Source organism: Geotrypetes seraphini, chromosome 9, assembly GCF_902459505.1.
Source record: "Geotrypetes seraphini chromosome 9, aGeoSer1.1, whole genome shotgun sequence".
Classification (NCBI taxonomy): Eukaryota; Metazoa; Chordata; class Amphibia; order Gymnophiona; family Dermophiidae; genus Geotrypetes; species Geotrypetes seraphini.
In genome coordinates this window covers 66212971-66232229 of record NC_047092.1, presented here as the reverse complement: position 1 = coordinate 66232229, position 19259 = coordinate 66212971, and the positions used below count along the sequence as shown (strand labels likewise).

Genomic DNA, 19259 nt, shown 5'->3' with positions numbered 1-19259 from the left:
TTACTAACGTTTACACTTTCTAGAGCATACACAGTGCTGTACACTGTAACATACAATAAATGGGCCATGCTCAGATTTCGCGGAGAAAAAGCCTATCCAAACTCTTTTCCTGACCCTTAAAATGATCTGCCAACAGAAGAGAAAGATGAGGGTCCACCCATTGAAGTAGAACAACAACTGTACCTGGCAACTGAGTACATCACCTACTGCCCAAGCTGTAGAGAAATACCCCCATCATAATACTGACTGAAAGGACCCTCCACGGCACTCCGGAAGAATGGTCTGAAGCTCCAGAAAGGTAGCCTGACCATGCTCAAGAGTAGAAGAATGAACAAGTACTGAGTCGCCTCTTAAGACTAAACTCCTGGAGCTGAGGATAGAAGGCATCGAGCTCCCCCAACCCGACAGCCCGGGATGTTTGAGCTAGTCCAGCAAAGATCGAGGCATGCCTTTGAAAAGAGAAATCTCGCTGAGCCACCAAATCATACAGAGCGATGCATGAGGAGCATACCAAATAATTGGAGCCCTGAGATACCGGGAACCACCGGAACAAAAGCGACTGCTCTAGCGTTATAATGGGAAAGCAAGCCGAAGTTCCCAGTGGAGTCAGCAACATGGATCCTATAACCTGTACAGAATCCCATACTCTGGGTCATGATGACCAAAGAAGAATGCAAACCTGAGACTGTGACCCATCGCCCTAGTCTCTGGGAAAAAACACATTTCTCTCCTATATGAATAAAAACATCTCCCCGATATACCTATAAATAGTACAGGAGAAAAGAGCGCTGTGCAAATTCGAAGATTCACGTCCAAAGAACTGAGGAAAAGAAACCACACTTTTCGTGTCAGTCAAATGACCCGACTGGAAGACGTCCGAATCAAGCAGTCAGTCAAGAAGAAATTAGGTGAATCACCTGGTAGTGCCAAAACGGTACCACCGCCCACATTTTCTAAAATGTTCTTGAAGCCTTGGGTAGGTGAAAAGGCATGTGCCAAAACCGAAAGCGCTGCTCAAAAAGAGGCAAGCAAACCTAGTGCCGATTCGGAGTCCATAGGGAAAATGTAAATATTCTCCCAGTTTTTCTGCAGAAATGTGTAACCCTGAGAAACTAATTCAGCAGAATGGGATCCAGCCTGCCCAATGCCCCCGTCTTGGGCACCATGTAGTAATTGGAACAACGTCCCTTAGTTCCCGAAGAACTACAAGAACTGCCTTGAGGACCAGTAACACTGAAAAGGGAAACACAAAACAGAGAGACTCCAAGAACAAACTGGAAACCTGAGGAGGATGCAAAGTTGCAAGCATCCTGAAAAATGTTCACAGCCCCCTGACCTGACATTATAGCGTCTTCTCCTTCATGAGAAAGCCTGAAGAGTCATTGGAAGAATTCAAGATCCCCTCAGAATGAAGTGTAGAGGGTCAGGGAATGGCAGGAGAGAACTGTAGGATCTGCAAGAAGATTCTCCTAGGAAAAATCAAGTTTCACAATGAAAATAGGAATATACTGGAACCATGAAAACAGTACTAACGCCATGCAACATGAGCAAAATACGTATGTCTTTTAAAGTGAATATGTACTAGACTCAATCAAGATGCTGCATCTACCGCCCCGTGAAAAACAGCAGCATCCTTATAGGTATCAGACAAAGCTCACATCGCTAATGAGAGCTTCAGGGATGAGGCTAATAGCCACATAGTGTGATCCTCCGCAGGTTTGATAGAATAGGTAACTGGCTCCTGGTTAAAAGGAGCTGTACAGCCGTTCCTGTCTGGTCGGGGGGGCCCGTCTAGCATGTGCCATGAGAAAATGGCGACAGGAGAAACAGCATGATAAGCATGGAAATCTGAAGTCCAGGCCCCCTCAGAAATAGAGAAAGAGTCCTGGCCGCAGGAAGATGCGCAGTGTCATTATGCCCATAGAGACAGCCCAAACTTGGAAACTGTTTGTACTACCTTTAGGCATATATATCCTGTGCCGCTACTAGACACATGCAGCTCAGCACAGAGGCCCAAATAAGGACAGTTACCAACAGACAAAGGCTCAATCTGCAGAGACCCCCAAGAGAGACAATGAGATACCTGTGTGAAATACAGGGCACTATATTACTGCTGATCTCACCGTGCCTTGAGTTGCCGTATGTCGCCCCAGTCCGGAGACAAATCGAGACTGGGTGACCTAGCACAGGTCAGAGTCTCTCTGGTAAACCCCTTGAGTGCTAACCCCAGAGTCCGATTAAACAAGCAGCTTCCTTCAAGGGAGTACAGCAGTAACACAGACATAGACATATAAATCTGCCCAAGCTTGTCCCAAAGCTGGTGAAACACATACAACTTTCTGAACCGGAAAGGAGAGAAGCCCCGGCATACCCTGACCAAAGTCAGCTGGAAACAAACTACCGGAACGCTGCAGCTCTCCCGGCATTGCCGGAGACCCAAGCACATGCCTGATTCTTGCTGACACGTGGTCGCTGCATCAACACTCCTAGAAACATAGTGGGATTCAAGCCCCGTAAAATTTACCCTGCCGTGGCTTGCATAGAAAGAAAATCAGACTCGGGGAATAACCAGAAAAACAGCCCACAGCGCCGGAAAAAACATGTCCCATCTCATGCGCGCTACTATAAACCAGCACCTGCACAATCAGCTGCACATGGCCATGACAAACACCGATGAAAGAGAGCCTCAGAATAAACAGGACTACTGCTGCACTGAAACCCAACAATGAGAACAAGTGTGAGCATAAAATTGCACCGCTACTGCCGCGCTGTAACCAACAAGGAAACCAAGCGCGTGCATGCAAAGGGCGGGAAGTCCTAGTTTCTAGTCATAAAACTTAGCCTCAATAAAATATCCATTCCTTAAATGTACGAAGACCGAACCCACAGTACTAAGACTCTCAAACAGAACCTGAAGTTCAAACGACAGTAAAAACCAGACATACTCACAAGCTTGTTGTTAGGGCCAGTTGAAGCCAGTTAGAGCTAGTAGTGCAGCAAAAGCAGGGCAGAATGTAGCATCTGTGGTCTCTTTTTTTTTTTTTTTTTACAGAGAAGGGAAAGAAGAAAAAAAATTGAGACCCAGTCAGACCCTCTACCAATGGAGGAAGGGTGAGGCAGGGACATGGGGGGGCCCAGGTATAACCCCTAAAGCCGGCACCGTTCAGCCGGACACCCCTGACTCACTGAAGAGAAAATCTCAACAGAAGAAATAGCATTGCCAGCTCACTGAAGAGAAACCTCAACAGGAGAAAGAGAATGGCAGTCTCACTGAAGAGAAACCTCAACAGGAGAAAATAAAGTTCCAGTCACAGCCAGAATTCAGGAGCTAGTTGAATAGCGACCGTCCCCTGCTGGGAGATAGATAATACTGGAGATACAGGAGGAGTGCCAGCCAATGGGACTACCTGTTAATCGGTTTCTCTATCTCCGTCTGCTGGTAAATGTGTGCTATCCCCATTGGTCTCTGGATTCATCTGCTGCTGTTGCTAGGGAAACTACTATTTGCATTCCCAATGCCAAGGGGTTGCCACTACAAGAAATTCCTTGACAGGACACTATCCTTTCAAGCAGGAATCTGGAGCAACACCCTAAGCGGCCTTCTCCTAAACTCTCTGTCTTACTACTCATTCAGAAAAGCATTAAAAACCCATTTACTCGACAAATTCTCTTAATAGCCCAAGCCACCACCTTGTGTCTTCTCATGCACGCCCCCTCACACTCCCCTCAGCTCTTATGTTCCCTCCCCAAATGTTACACTGTTATACTGCAATATCCAACTGTATGATCTCACTCTAAATTACTGCTGCATACCAATTCTCACTGTAATCTTGATTTAATCCTCTATTATTGTACACTGTCTTGAACTATAAAAGTATGACAGGATATAAATAAAGTTAAATTTAAAAAAAATAATAATTTACTTGTGACAACTCAATCAGCCTTATGGAATGAATTTAGCACAAAAACTTGACTAGGGGGTCTTTTTACTAAGGTGCGCTAGCCATTTTAGCACACGCTAAACACCAAAACGTCCATAGACTATAATGGATGCATTAGCATTTAGCATGCACTAAAATGACTAGTGCCTTAATAAAAGGACCCCTAGGTGCATTATTATTTGAAATTCACCAACAATTAGCTCATGGCAACCAAATGATTGTGATGCAATTAAACTTGAGTTCAGCTTTTGATCTAATTGACCATAATATGTTAATTTTTCAATTACATTTGATAGGAATTTCTGGCCCTGTCTTGAGTTGGTTTCAGGGATTCCTTACAGAAAGAGGGTACTTAGTGAAGTGGAATAATGCAGTTTCCAGGAATTGGAAATTAGATCGTGGGGTTTCTCAGGGATCACCCCTTTTGGCAATCCTTTTTAATACAGTATAATCTCGTTATAACGGACTTCAAGGGACCTGGAAAAACGGGCAACTTGAAACAATGTAAAATCGATGAACAACCGTCACTGCACAAGAATATCAGCAACATCAATAACAAAACTCAGCAAAACATTGGTATGGCACGAAATGATTGCACACCAGAACACTGTACTCGTCATTTTTTTCTCTGGGCTGCATTTTGATACTATATCACCAGCATGCCACATGCCTTGTAGGCAGAGTCTGCACGTCCATTATAGCCGAATAAAACTACAGCTAAAAGCGGCTCTGGGCACCAAAATAGTTGTCCATTATATCCGAAAGTCCGTTATATGCGAGTCCGCTATATCCGATGGTTTTCTGACCTCGTCCGCTATAGGCAAGGTTCCGTTATAAGCGAGTCCGTTATAACGAGATTATACTGTATAGTGATTACTATACAATTTTTCCTGCATAAGAGGGAGATGTCATTTCAACTATGCTGATGATATAACTATTTTGGGTCTATTCATAGCATTTTCAACAGTAGTCTCTTATATTCAACAGCAGTCTCCTAAAAACATCCAGCACAAAATTCCGCACTCTTCTTCTAAACTGGATTCAAATCTCGCTAATAAACGGCTACTACCCTACCAACCTCAGCAAAATCATCATCACCCCGATCCTCAAAGACCCCAAAGGACCGATAGACCAAACAGCCAACTACAGACCCATTGCCTCTATTCCACTCTATGTCAAAATAATAGAAGGACTAGTTGCCAAATTCCTCTCCAATTACCTAGAAAACCATAACATACTCCATCCCACACAATCCGGCTTCAGAAACAACTTCAGCACAGAAACACTACTAGGATCTCTCTTGGACACAGCCAAACAACATCTCAACACAGGAAAAAAATGATGCTCATACAACTAGACCTTATCGCTGCATTCGACTTTGTGGACCATAATATTCTACTACAAATCTTGGATACAATAGATATCACAGATAAAGTATACACATGGTTTGAAGGATTCCTTAAATCAAGAACCTATAGGGTAAAATCAGACAAACAAAAATCTGAACCTTGGTCAAACCCCTGCGGAGTTCCCCAAGGATCCCCTCTATCCCCGACTCTCTTCAATCTCTATACAGCCTCCCTCAGCTCTCACCTGGACAAACAAGGCATAACCTCCTACAGCTATGCCGATGCCATTACCATTCTCATACCCTTCGATCAACCTGAACTCTCCATGACGAACACAATATACCGAACACTAAAATCAATAGCAACCTGGATGAAAGATCACAAACTGAAATTGAACCCAGATAAAACGAAATTCATCCTCCTAGAAAACAACAAAATACCAACCATAACCAACATTGAAATCAACGCAATCAACTACCCCATACAAACCACCCTAAAACTGCTAGGAATAACTATCGACAGATGCTGCACCATGCAACCGCTAATCAATAAAACAATACAAAAGTCATTCTTAGCCATGAGAAACTTAAGACAAGTTCGGAAATTCTTCAAGAAAACTCAATTCCAGCTCATAGTTCAGTCCTTAATACTAGGCCTACTTGACTACTGTAATATCCTCTACCTCCCATGCCCTACAACCATAACAAAACAACTACAAACTATCCAAAACACAGCACTAAGGCTCATCTACTCATTAAAGAAACATGATCACATTACAGAAGCATATCTCCAATCGCACTAGCTTCCGATCCCAGCAAGAATACAATTTAAATTCTACTGCCTACTATTTAAGACTTTATACGGAGACAGTCCAAACTACCTGAATAACCGCCTCATCCACAACACCGCAACCAGACATAGGAAAACTCACACCCCATTCTCATACCCCCCAATTAAGGAGGTCAAATGGAAAAAACTACATGATGGCCTCCTGGCCACTCAAGCAGCCAAACTAGACAACCAAATCACCAATCTACTGATGGCATCCCTCGACTACAAGACTTTTAGAAAAGAAATAAAGACCATACTCTTCAAGAAAACTCTGAAAAAAGAAATAATACTGCAAGTCTCAAACTCCACCTCTCACTAAAGCCAACTACCCCAAACAAATAACCTTACCCATTTCTTACTCTTTTTGAAAATGACCAATTTTTATTTTTTTTTTATAAGGTCTTGTTGTAATACATCTTGGATAATTCTTTTGTAATCCGCCTTGAACTGCAAGGTAATGGCGGAATAGAAATCCCTAATGTAATGTAATGTAATATTCAGGAAAGTTTTGTTTTAGAGCAAGAGTGAGCAAAATCAACAAAGTTAAAATTAAATTCTTCAAAAACTAAGATCACATAGTTTGGTCAAACAATAGTGCCTCCACCTCCTCCTGTGATTGTTATACAGGGGGAAGAATTTGTTTTTCAGGATTTCACTTCAAATTTTGGGTATTATTCTGGATTCACAGTTAACCATGAGAATAAACTGGTTCAAATAATATTTCATAGATTGAAAATAAACTGAGATGAAATAGGCATTATTTTTTCTACAGAACACCTGACGCTTTTCTTGCAAGCAATTATACTATCCTCTCTTGATTACTGTAATCTTTAGTATGTCGGTTGTACTGAGGGATGCCTGGATCACCTTCAATTGCTACAGAATACAGCAGCTAAGTTTATTTTTGGGGCTAAAAAGTGTGACAGGGTTACCCCTTTTTAACAAAACTTCATTGGTTACCATTCGTGCCCTTAGTTCAAGATTGTCTTTAGAGTTCTTCATGGTTGGCACCATCCTATTTACCTGACTTAGATGTTAAGGAGTAATTGTCTTTCATAGAAACATAGAAACACGATGGCAGATAAAGGCCAAATGGCCCATCTAGTCTGCCCATCCGCAGTAACCAATATCTCTTTATTTCTCTGAGAGATCGCACGTGCCTAACAGAAACAAGGATTTACAATTCTTGTTTCCATCTACTCGCACATTTCACTTTAAGCGTTATTTGGTGGCATCCTTTACAGCTTGGTATGAAAAGATTTGGAATGCTCTTCCAGTGGCCTTAATAACAGAACCTTCTTAAATAAGGTTTCATAAACTGTTAAAAAACCATACCCTTTTAAGATACAATTCTCTATCTTCTGAAAGGTGAAACAAAGAGGCAGTCCTATCTAAAAGATGCTGTGATGCGGCTAACAGCATGCTTTAGGAAGGGAGACTACTGATTTTTGCTACCAACTTGCAGAGACACTGTAATGAACCGATTTAATAGTTTCTTTGCCAAAAGACACAAAATAGGAAAAAAGAGCCTTAGTAAGTCAGTTTCTAAAAGAGCTATTGCTGATATGAAAGGGGTCCCCCTCAAACTTCATTGGGGACAATGTTGCAAGAATGGGGAAGGAGAAGATATGTCTCAGCAGCTGCATCTTAAGTTTTTAGGCTGGCTTTTAGATTTACTGAAAATGTGTTGAGGCATGCTTTAAGTTTACAACTATATAGCAAAGTATTATTTTAATGAATTAGAAAGAAAATAGCTAATCCAGGTCTCAACAAATTCTTAGTATCTAGGAGTCAGCCTTAGAACAACTTAAAGGAAAGGGAATGGGGCTTAATATACCACCATTCTGTGATTACAAACAAAGCGATATACATATTACAGTACTCCCCCGATATACGCGAGGGTTCCGTTCCAGGAACCCCCACAAATGTTGAAAAACCGTGAATACGTTTTTAGCAGGGGTGACAGGAGAGGGCAGCCGGCGAGTGAAGGAAATCACTCGCGGTATGCTCCAACCGCCTCCTCCTGTACTAAAGTCAGGCCTGCGTGTCAAAGCAGCTCCTGATTGGTGAGGTCCAATTTTAGTACAGGAAGAGGCAGTCGGAGCATACCACGAGTGATTTCCTTCACTTGCTGGCACTCCGGCTGCCCTCTCCTGCCCAGTCATCGGTCACGGTCGTAAAATACCACGAATGACCAGGACCGCAAATCGCCGACTGTGAATTCGCAGGGGAGCACTGTATATACGTACAGGTACTTATTTTGTACCTGGGGTAATGGAGGATTAAGTGACTTACCCAGATTATTTATGCATATTTATAAATCATACATTTATAATGTTCTCAATGTAATGTACAGCAAGCTAAGAGGCTACTGCTCTCTCCACTGTCCACCTACTTGCCGCATATCGGGCAAGGGAGAGATGCTTTAGATTGTGGTTGCTAAAGTAATTGGGGAGAGGCTAAAATTGCAGCTCTTAAGGCAAATCCAAAATTGGCTAATACGCCTAATCTCTGGGGAAGAAAAAGTCTGAGGAAATGAGGCAAAACTGCAAATAAATAAAATAAATGGATAAATATATAAATAAATAAATAATGGACATCAGTATGAGCCCTTCATAACTAGATGAACGTAGACCTCTGGCTCAGGCAATATCTCAAAAGGTGACCAGCACCAGACCGAAGTCTAAATGAGAATAGCCTCATACATCATGTAGTCCATATATACCAAAGACATGTATGTGCAAAATTTCACACCCTCTCAAAACCAAAAAGACTTTAACACCAGGGAGAAGGGGTTAAAAAGACATAACATATACACTATGCCTGTGGGCACACCATGTAACCTTTACTAAAACATACAACCATACATATAATAAATACTATAAATGTGCATATAAAATATAATATATAATAGTGTCTGTGTGTGAATGTGCAAATGAGCAAAATAAATAAATAAATACCTAATAAATAATTAAAGAAAAAATATATACAAAGTGCAAGGTGCTTCATGAAATGCAAAATTTGTGGCAAGAATGAGGCCTAAAGTGCAATTGCAAAATTTATGGCACGAATAAGGCTTAAAGTGCAAATGCAAAATCTATGGCAGGAATGAAGCATAAAGTGCAAGTACAAAAGAATCCCACTGCAGGTTCCTGGTAGAAATCAAATTTAAACTAAACTGCAAGAGAGATTGAAACCTAAAACACCATAATAACAATATAAATATACATAAAAAATATCAGAAGAAAGTGCAAATGCAGGTCATTACTGACCTGTGAAAGTCCTATCATTCAAAGTATAAGTGCCATTCCTTACTAACCATGCCTCATGTACTAACAATGAAAGGTTCGTGAGCTGAAAAGCTCCCCAAACACACACACATACGCACCAAGCTGAAATAATACGAAATAAATACTAAACATTCACACATATACAGACACACAAGAGGCTCTGATAGAGCCCAATCACAAATATCCGGAACGTATAAACTATTAAGAGTCACTCATAAATATCACCACTTCACGAATCACCACTCAACAGAGCTCCGTTCCACCACTTCATCAGGAGCAGAGATTAAATTGGAAAAAACTGAATATAAGTTGGTGAAAAGCCGACATAGACTGCTAGGTCTGTCGGCAAGGAAAAATCCCCTGGGTCCAGAACATACTACAATCAAAGACGCTGGGACCAGTGTCTTTGATTGTAGTACGTTCTGGACCCAGGGGATTTTTCTTTGCCAACCCAGGGGATTTTTCTTTGCCAACAGACCTAGCAGTCTATGTCGGCTTTTCACCAACTTATATTCAGTTTTTTCCAATTTAATCTCTGCTCCTGATGAAGTGGCGAAACGGAGCTCTGTCGAGTGGTGATTCATGAAGTGGTGATATTTATGAGTGACTCTTAATAGTTATACATTCCGGATATTTGTGATTGGGCTCTATCAGAGCCTCTTGTGTGTCTGTATATGTGTGAATGTTTAGTATTTATTTCGTATTATTTCAGCTTGGTGCGTATGTGTGTGTGTTTGGGGAGCTTTTCAGCTCACGAACCTTTCATTGTTAGTACATGAGGCACGGTTAGTAAGGAATGGCACTTATACTTTGAATGATAGGACTTTCAAAGGTCAGTAATGACCTGCATTTGCACTTTCTTCTGATATTTTTTATGTATATTTATATTGTTATTATGGTGTTTTAGGTTTCAATCTCTCTTGCAGTTTAGTTTAAATTTGATTTCTACCAGGAACCTGCAGTGGGATTCTTTTGCACTTGCACTTTATGCTTCATTCCTGCCATAGATTTTGCATTTGCACTTTAAGCCTTATTCGTGCCATAAATTTTGCAATTGCACTTTAGGCCTCATTCTTGCCACAAATTTTGCATTTCATGAAGCACCTTGCACTTTGTATATATTTTTTCTTTAATTATTTATTAGGTATTTATTTATTTATTTTGCTCATTTGCACATTCACACACAGACACTATTATATATTATATATTACATTTTATATGCACATTTATAGTATTTATTATATGTATGGTTGTATGTTTTAGTAAAGGTTACATGGTGTGCCCACAGGCATAGTGCATATGTTATGTCCTTTTAACCCCTTCTCCCTGGTGTTAAAAAAGTCTTTTTGGTTTTGAGAGGGTGTGAAATTTTGCACATACATGTCTTTGGTATATATGGACTACATGATGTATGAGGCTATTCTCATTTAGACTTCGGTCTGGTGCTGGTCACCTTTTGAGATATTGCCTGAGCCAGAGGTCTACGTTCATCTAGTTATGAAGGGCTCATACTGATGTCCATTATTTATTTATTTATATATTTATCCATTTATTTTATTTATTTGCAGTTTTGCCTCATTTCCTCAGACTTTTTCTTCCCCAGGGATTAGGCGTATTAGCCAATTTTGGATTATTCTTATAGATTTTGTGGATATTATTGGCTATTATCCATTCAGGGTTTTTACTTGAGCTCTTAAGGCAAACATGGGCATTTCGTTAATATGTTTTTTACATTTTTTAAAAATAAAACATTCAAGCAAGCATCAAAAAATGATGATTCAGAGTTGCTCTTGCTGAAATTATATGTATAGCTTTCCAGAGACATGAAGCTACTATTCTTTAGTTATAGATACTATATTTTGGACTATTTATCAGCAAATTTATTTTTCTTTTGCTTTAACAAGATTTCAAGTACCGTATTTTTCACTCCATAAGACGCACTTTTTTTCCACTCAAAAGTGGGTGGAAATGTCGGTGCATCTTATACAGCGAAGATATAAATTTTTAACCCCCAGTCGGGCCTTTTAAAAACACCCCCAGTACCTTTTTTAACCTTTGTCCCTTTTTAAAACACCTCTTCAAATCTCCCCCACTGCCTGGTGGTCCAGCGGTGCATTGACCGGAAGGCGCAAGCCCTCCGCCAGCATGGCTGGGACCATGCCGCCTTTTCCCATCCTGTCCCGCACCTCCTTAAGCGTCTCCCATTGCCTGTGGTCCAGCAGTATGTCAGCGCTGCCCTCTGACACTGAAAGCACCATTCAGAGGGTGGCGCTGACACACCGCTGGACCACCAGGCAATAGGAGACACGGGTCATGAAGAGGTGGCGCGGGCCCAGGCAGGAGGATTGCACCTGCCAGTCGATGCACCGCTGGACCACCAGGCAATGGGGGAGATCTGAAGAGAGATGGGAAGGGGGTGTTTTTAGGGACAAGGGTTAAAAAAAGGTACTGGGGGTGTTTTTAAAAGGCCCAACCATGGAGGGGGGTGTTAAAAATTTATATCTTCGCTACAGGACAGGGGTGTTTTAAAAAGGGATGGGGGTTAAAAAAGGTTGTTTTAAATTTTTGTTTCATTGTTTTGCATACTGGAGGTTGCTCCCTGCTCTAGGAAGGGGTGGGGGTTTATGCTGTGGTATTCTTGACTATTGTTCCAGTTTTGTTTGGGACTTTTTTCTGTTTTGGGCTATGCCCTGTTTGTAATTTATTTTGGAAACCAATAAAAAAAATGTTGTACCATAAAAAAGGGAAAGGGGATTAGGGGGCAGGTTACAGGGCAGTGTAGTGGGACAGGGTACAGAGCCTGGCAAGGAGTGTAGGTTTGGGTACAGAGCCTCGCAGTGAGAATTTGGTTCAGAATGGGTTTTTTTTTTCTTCTTTTCCTCCTTTAAATTTAGGGTGCGTCTTATGGAGCAAAAAATACGGTATCTTTCAACAGATTCCTCCATATTCTGTCTCCTATAGTTTCTTCCTTAAAATGTTTCTTGTGAGTTTGTTTGGGGGTTTTATTTTAGTATTGAACAGCCCCCTCGAACGGCCTTCTCCTTGCTCCTAGCTCCCCTTCCTAACTCCTGCTTCCCTGCTCTCTCCCCTCCCTCTTTGCACCCCCTCCTCCCCTATGTCTCCCCTCCTGTCTCTCTACGACTGCCTATAAACTTTGTCCTATAATTTTGTGTCATTTGTATCCCATTCTGAGCTTCCGGAAGAACGGGATAGAAATCTAAATAAATAAGGCTAGGTAAGGCAGTGCACCCACCTACCTACCTACCCACCTCCTGACCTACACACACACAAGCTGCAACCTTAACATTTCTACACTGGGCCACAGCTGCATATTTGACCTCTCCCCACTGCTCATTCACCCACTCTCAGAAGCTGCATCCTAAAGCCTACCTAGCCACCCTAGCAACACCCTTAGTGTTACATCTCTATTCCCAGCAGTAGCCTCTCATAATCCCTCTTCCCTATCATCCTGTATAGTTTCTCTCAATTCTTCTTAACACCCCACCCAAAAAAAAGAATCAGACTTTAAAATTTTAAACTGATCCTACCAACAGGGCTGCTGAAGAATCTTCTCCTCAGTAACAATGATCCTTATGGACTACTTCTGTTGTTACAAATTTTCTAATTAACAAGACATCTTTCTAGCTCCCAACTTTTTTCCTCTCTTACTCCCCTTCTCTAGCAAGCACACCCCACCCACCCCACTCCTGCTCCTGGTACACACAGATGCCAGAGCTCTCTCTTTGCCTCCCCTAGCACACACCCTCATAGCTCACTCTCAACCACCCCCTTCTCTGGCACTCACCCTCATAGTTCACTCTCAATCATCACCTCCCCAAAATATATACCCCATAGCTCTGAATGTCCCCCACCTCATATATCTCCTGTGGGATAGCCCCCGCCACAGATGTCTCCCAATGACCATCCCCCATAACCGAATCCTTCCAGCTTTCTCTCCCATCTCCTACACCCTAGCAAACACTCGGTACCCCCCTCCCCCCAGGCTTTCAGACACCCAGATATGTTTCCTCCATCTCTCTCTCCTCCTGTGGCACTCGGGGCCGGATTCTCAAAACTCACCGGTATAATTCAGCGAGTCAATGTAGTGGCTGTAGTGGGAGCGATTTTTATTTTACGGGCGATTCTCAGCATAATAGCATGCAAATTATATGAACGCTATTTGTGCAGGGAATCAGAAGAGCAATCACTAAGCACAGCTCCTCTCTTCTGTCAAAGCTGCTCTCCCTGCCCTGATCAATTGTCGCAGGTCTCCCAGAGTTTTGCCGGCTCAGCTGATTAACCCACAGGGAGAGCAGCAGAAAGTCCCCACCACCTCCACAACTGCCTGGATCCCCCCCACCCCCAACACCCTGTACAAGATCAGCAGGAGCGATGCCCACTCCCTCCTGCTGCTGGAGTCCCCTGCCCCCCAACAACCTGCCCCCCATATATTTAAATTGAAGGATGACAGCAGGGATATCTGCTCCCTTCCATCGCTCCTCTCCCCGACAATTGGCCGCGCCCCTGTACCTTTAACTTGAAAGACGGCAGGAAGTATGCCCAATCCCTCCTGCCGCTGGCATCCTCCACCCCCCCTAAATATCTTGGAATTGAAAGATGGCCAGAGGGATGCCCACTCCCTCTGGCTAGCAGTCCTGCCTCTTCAAAATGGCGGGCTTTCTCCTTCCCTGGGCATCCTGGGATGCACTGGGAGGCCTAAGGCACCGAATTTGCGGGAGGAGGGGTCTGATATATCAAGCCTTACTTTCCTGTCAGTCCTTGAGCCAATCAGTGCTCAGGCACTGAACGGAAAGTAAGGCTACAGTAGCTCAAACCCTGCTGGAAAATTTTGCCCACAAATATAGTTCTACAAGATTTGAGAATCACCAGGCGATGACAGAGAATCACCCAGAATGGTTGTTTAAATATTGATGAGCCCATTTTACCACCATTTTAATATTAATGACCTTGTTGTACTATATTTTCATGGCAGAGTTGGAGTCTGCAAGAAAGTTTGGAAAAAAACCACAGTGTGCTGTTCTGAAAATCAGCCAGTAAAATACTGTACTGGCATGCTAAACTGGTAGGAACTAGTTTAGTAGCCATCGTTAAAGCATGGTAAAGTTTGAGAATCTGGCCCTCAATCAGCTCTCTCCCTCCCCACTACCCCTGCTGCAGACACTCAAATTCTTTACCCTCTCCCTGCAGCACACAGGTATTCAGCTCTCACTCCCCCACAGCACAGTGATACCTAGCACTCTCTCTGAGCCCCCTCCCCCACCCTACAGCCCCAGCCCAGTAAGGATCACAATTGGAAGGAAAGAAGAGCAACTGTGCATTGGACTATATCCTCCTCTGCCACTTTGGCACTAAATACAAAATGAACAACTCAGTTAAATTCAGTGGCTTTGGCCCAACACATAGTCCCTCTCCTTTCCTTCCCCTTGTGATAAGCAGTGAACCTGAAGTAGAAGGGAGAAGACAGAGTGGACAGTCTGCTACTGATGGGCTCTACTTTCTGCAGTTCCAACTGAGCTGCCCATTGCCATTTGTTCAGCTGACAAAACCCAGGCACCAGGTCTGATTTTTTAGTTGCCATGGTGTCCTGGCGCTTGGGTTTTTTCAAATCTTGACATATCTTTATGCCTAAATAATTATTTGTGCTCAAAAAAGCAAGGTGCCAAGATATCCATTAAAGAAATAAAGATCTGAATATAGGAACATTACTATTACTACAGTATATAATTTATATGAAACTTTTTCAAAGTTCTGAACTCTCATCACAAAAATCTAAAAACTTTATTCTTTGAACACAACTTCTGCATATTCATAAATTGAAATACTGGGAATCTCTCACATAGGAGTCCAAGAAGATTTGGCAGAAAAATACAGAAATATTGCCTATTGTTTTGGGTGCCACAAGCTTCAACCAAATAAATTTTCAAGCATACCTGGATAGGTTTCCTTTACATGTTATGTCTTATGAACTCCAGGAAAAAAAATCAACTCTGCCACAATACAAGCACTACTGTGACTGTCAGCAATAAATTTGTGAAACTGAAATCATACAACAGATATCCTGGCTTAGGACAAAATTAACCCATTTGGAGTCACTGCCCCCAAGAGAATTATATCCCCATTCACAAAATCTTTACTAGGCAGTTATCTTTCAAATCGAAGCTTCTGGACCTGTATATTATCAATAACATATGCTCAAGTAATGCTAACAAGGAATCTTAACAATCCAGAAAGTTTTCAATTTTATCATACACTCTACTCAACATACCCTGATTTCTTTTCCTTAATTTCATTTCTAATGGACCAACACTATTTTCTATCATTTTCATTTTTAATTAAACATGGCTTCATACAAAAGATATGTTCCAAATAAATTTTTCCAGACCAGTATAATTCAGTAATGACTTCATACTGCTGTGAACTCTAGAGTCTCAAGAATAAAGTCAATCTGAGACAACCAATAATAGGCACACCTGTGCAGTTAACAGCACTTCCTAATTCAAAGTGACAGATCCTATTGAGTGCATTCTGAATAACAACTTATATTATACACCTATTCATGTAAATATATATAATTTATCTAGAAAACCTCACTGCCACTAAGTATCTGCCATCCCACTGAAATTTAACATTACAAAAAAAATTGCTCAACTATATTTACACTGAATATAAAAGCATAAAAATATAACTGGTAAATATAAAGACAAATTAAACAGACATAGGTCATTCTACATGTTCCTACAATCAACTAACAAAAAAGGACAAATACAATTTAATGGCAAATAAAATGCATACCATTAACATTACTAAATTGAAAGTACATTATCTACTAGATACAAAACATGAAAAAATGATGCAGGCAAGCTGCTTACCTCTTCTTGATATTTTTTTACAATGTGAATATACTAATACAGTTATAACCTCTATGAAAACAACTTTTAGAGTCCAAATTTCCAAAAGCAATCATATGTACAAATGTACCAAGTTTAGCATCTATAAAAGTTTTATCACAGATACTGTATGCTGCAAATATCACTTCAACTGTAAATACAGTGCAAAACGTCATAACAGCTTAGCAATAAGGTGGATGGATCAGTACAACAGCAAAATAATACATAACAAATATGAAAAATTTCAACTAAGCATATGATTTTTAAACCATGAAAAGCATTTTTGTAAAATCCGAATTAATCCTGGAAATATATGTTGCCAATTTCTTAATGCTGCAAATAAAATTCCTAGAAGAGAGTGTCAAACAGAACTTACCGCAAGTAATACTGTTTTAAAGCGAAGGCAGCATTTGAACAACCTCTTGGAAAGTTAAACTCTTCTGAAAGTTCTCCCCACTGGTTCTTTTCAGAAACCTGTCAAATATCAGACATTACTTTCACAATGATATCAAAGAAAGCAAAGCACTTGATGTTATATCGTCAAAATATATAATGCGATTTTAAAAAAAGGCAAGTACCTATTTATAAATTGTACATTTACTGCATGATACCCATAGCAGCTGATGAATGTCCCCCGTTTTCAAACTGGTATCTCTGAACATAAACCCAAAACATGCATTAAAAACTAGCTTTCTTACTGCCCTTAATAGTTAAAACTAATGGCAAATCTTTCACCTCCTATCCTCCCAACCCTCATAAAACCCCGACGAACTCCATTTAAAAAAATACTAAAGTTCCTCAATATCAATACTATTCTAGTCACCTGCAGTTGAGGAGAGGGAGTTTGTTTGGGACTGTAGGAAGCAAAACGATCCCATATACTTTCATCAATACTCAGGCCTTTTTTTTTTCTTTGCGGCCTACATTTCATCCCTAGCCTTGAAGCCTAAGATGGCTATTGCTCCACGACTGGGTTCTTTTGTTATTTTCGTTTTGGAGAAGATCCGGTACCCCGACAGCGTCATCCTCTCCCTGCCCCCGCTCCCGACCGATTATCGATGTTAAACATGCCCGCTAATTTTGAGCTGCACTAAAACTGCACTGAGAGAAGAGAGCGAGAGACACTCTCTCACATCTCTCAGTGGAAAAGCAACAGCAGCTCCAGAAACTGCCTCACAGCCCAGTCGGGCAAAGAAATAACAAAACCGGATTCCCTAACTTCATCAGCGAGATGACCCCAGTCCAGCAAGGATCATCAACAGCCCCCTCCCCTTTCAAAGCCCCCCAACAACCCCGATCCCAGTCGACCGGCCTTGCCTGCCTCCTGCCCGCCGGCCGGCTACTGCTGCCTCCGCCACGCCAGTCCCCGGCTTCGCCGCCTCCGCTTCTCCAGAAGAGAGGGAAATCCAAACGAAAAAATAAAAACTCTCCCCCTACACATGCACTCACCTTAGCAAATCCGCCCAAAGTAGTGACTCTGGTATAAAGAGTGTGAAGGTCCAGCTCCTTCCCAGCCACAGCGGGGATCTTCTTAAACCGCGACCTGCAGCAACGGCAAAAAAAAAAAAAAAAAAAAAAACATAAAACACAATAACAAAAGCTTAACAGTTGTCAACCTCCACCGGCCACCAATTCTGCCGTCAAAGTTGTGCTTTTTTTTAAGCCCCCTTTTAAAAATTTGCTTCCCCTCCGTCCTGGGGGGGAGGGGGATATTTTTCCTTCTTTCCTCACCCTCTGCTCTGGTGAAACTGCCGCAGCTCGTCAAGAAAAGCCAGTCCTTTCCTCCGCTGGTCGGGTTGACTTTTTCCTGTCGAATTTGCCATTATTTTAAAAAATCCCAAAATAATAATAAAAAATAGAGGTTTAAAAAAATAAATTAACCCCCCCCCCTCCCCACTCAATCGCTTCTTAAGATACCAAGGCTCCCATACTCCGCCGGCGTTCAGTCACGGGCCAGAAGCTGAGTGGATTTTTTTAAAAAAGTTAAAGGAATTAGAGAGACGGGTGATAATAACGACTGTACACACACACACACAAGACGAGAGGAGAGCCAGCTCTTGGTAATTCCTTCCCTAAGCTTTCAGCACAGCGAACGGAAACGAAGCCGATTTTTTCCGCCTGCTAATGAGCCCGAGCATGGCTCCACTTGCCCGAATGAATGTTTTGGGTTGGTACGGTGTTGGTCTGTCCAAAAAAACAATTTCTGGAGTAGCCTTTTTTTCTTTCTTTTTTGACAGTGTGCGCTACCGAAGCCGCGGCTCCCATGCAATCTCTCTCTCTCACACACACACTGTACCGCGGCGGCGGGATTCACTTCTCTCTCTTACACACACACACACATAGACAAAAAGATCTGAGGCCTACAGAAGCCAGAACACTGCACAGCGACCCCTAGTCGTCGGCCGAGGGTACTACAGCTCTTCTCCCCTCCCCTCTCTGCGCTCGGCAGCCGGGAGCTGGTGGGGAAACAATAGAGAAGCCGATGCCTCGCTCGCGCTTAGGGCTCATCTGCAATGTGCCGCAAACTTCACACAAAGCAGGGCGGAAAGAGAGATAGAAGGGAGGAAAATAAACGGCTACTACCGGTTCTTCGAGCTGCGGCAGCAGCGAGGCGAGACGGAGGGAACTGCAAGGGAGGGTGGCAGAAATAGATAATGAACAGTGTAAAAAATAGACTGCTGGGGGTTTTGATTAGCATTTGGGGGAAGGAGGGAGGAACAAAACTAAAGAAAGAAAAAAAATGTAATGTTTATTGTTGTTTTACTGAGACCAAAACAGGAAGTAGACTGAGTAGAAGGAAACCTGCTACTCTGATCTTCGAATCAAGTAGTTTAAGGCAATTGAATGGGAGGAGTCTAAACTTCACAAAGTTTTTCTCCTCTTCCTGAGAATCAGGGCTAGCAGGTAGCATATTTAAGTTTGCCTTCCACGTGAGATAAG

At 42.1% G+C, this 19259-nt stretch overlaps 1 protein-coding gene across 2 annotated transcripts in view; it reads right to left on the bottom strand.

Moving 5' to 3' along the window:
• ARID2 (AT-rich interaction domain 2) overlaps window positions 1-19058 on the bottom strand; it is an 817990-nt gene extending 798932 nt beyond the window's left edge. Inside the window, exons 1-3 of one of the 2 annotated variants that reach the window (XM_033959297.1) lie at window positions 18051-19058; window positions 17769-17862; window positions 16696-16793 (exon numbers count right to left, since the gene is read on the bottom strand). In XM_033959297.1, coding sequence (XP_033815188.1) covers window positions 16696-16793; window positions 17769-17862; window positions 18051-18142 — 284 coding nt within the window. In that variant the 5' untranslated portion in view covers window positions 18143-19058. Of the gene's footprint in view, window positions 1-16695; window positions 16794-17142; window positions 17266-17768; window positions 17863-18050 lie in introns of those variants that run through there. The other variant, XM_033959298.1, reaches the window with a different exon arrangement.
• Between the last annotated feature and the right edge of the window lie 201 nt (window positions 19059-19259).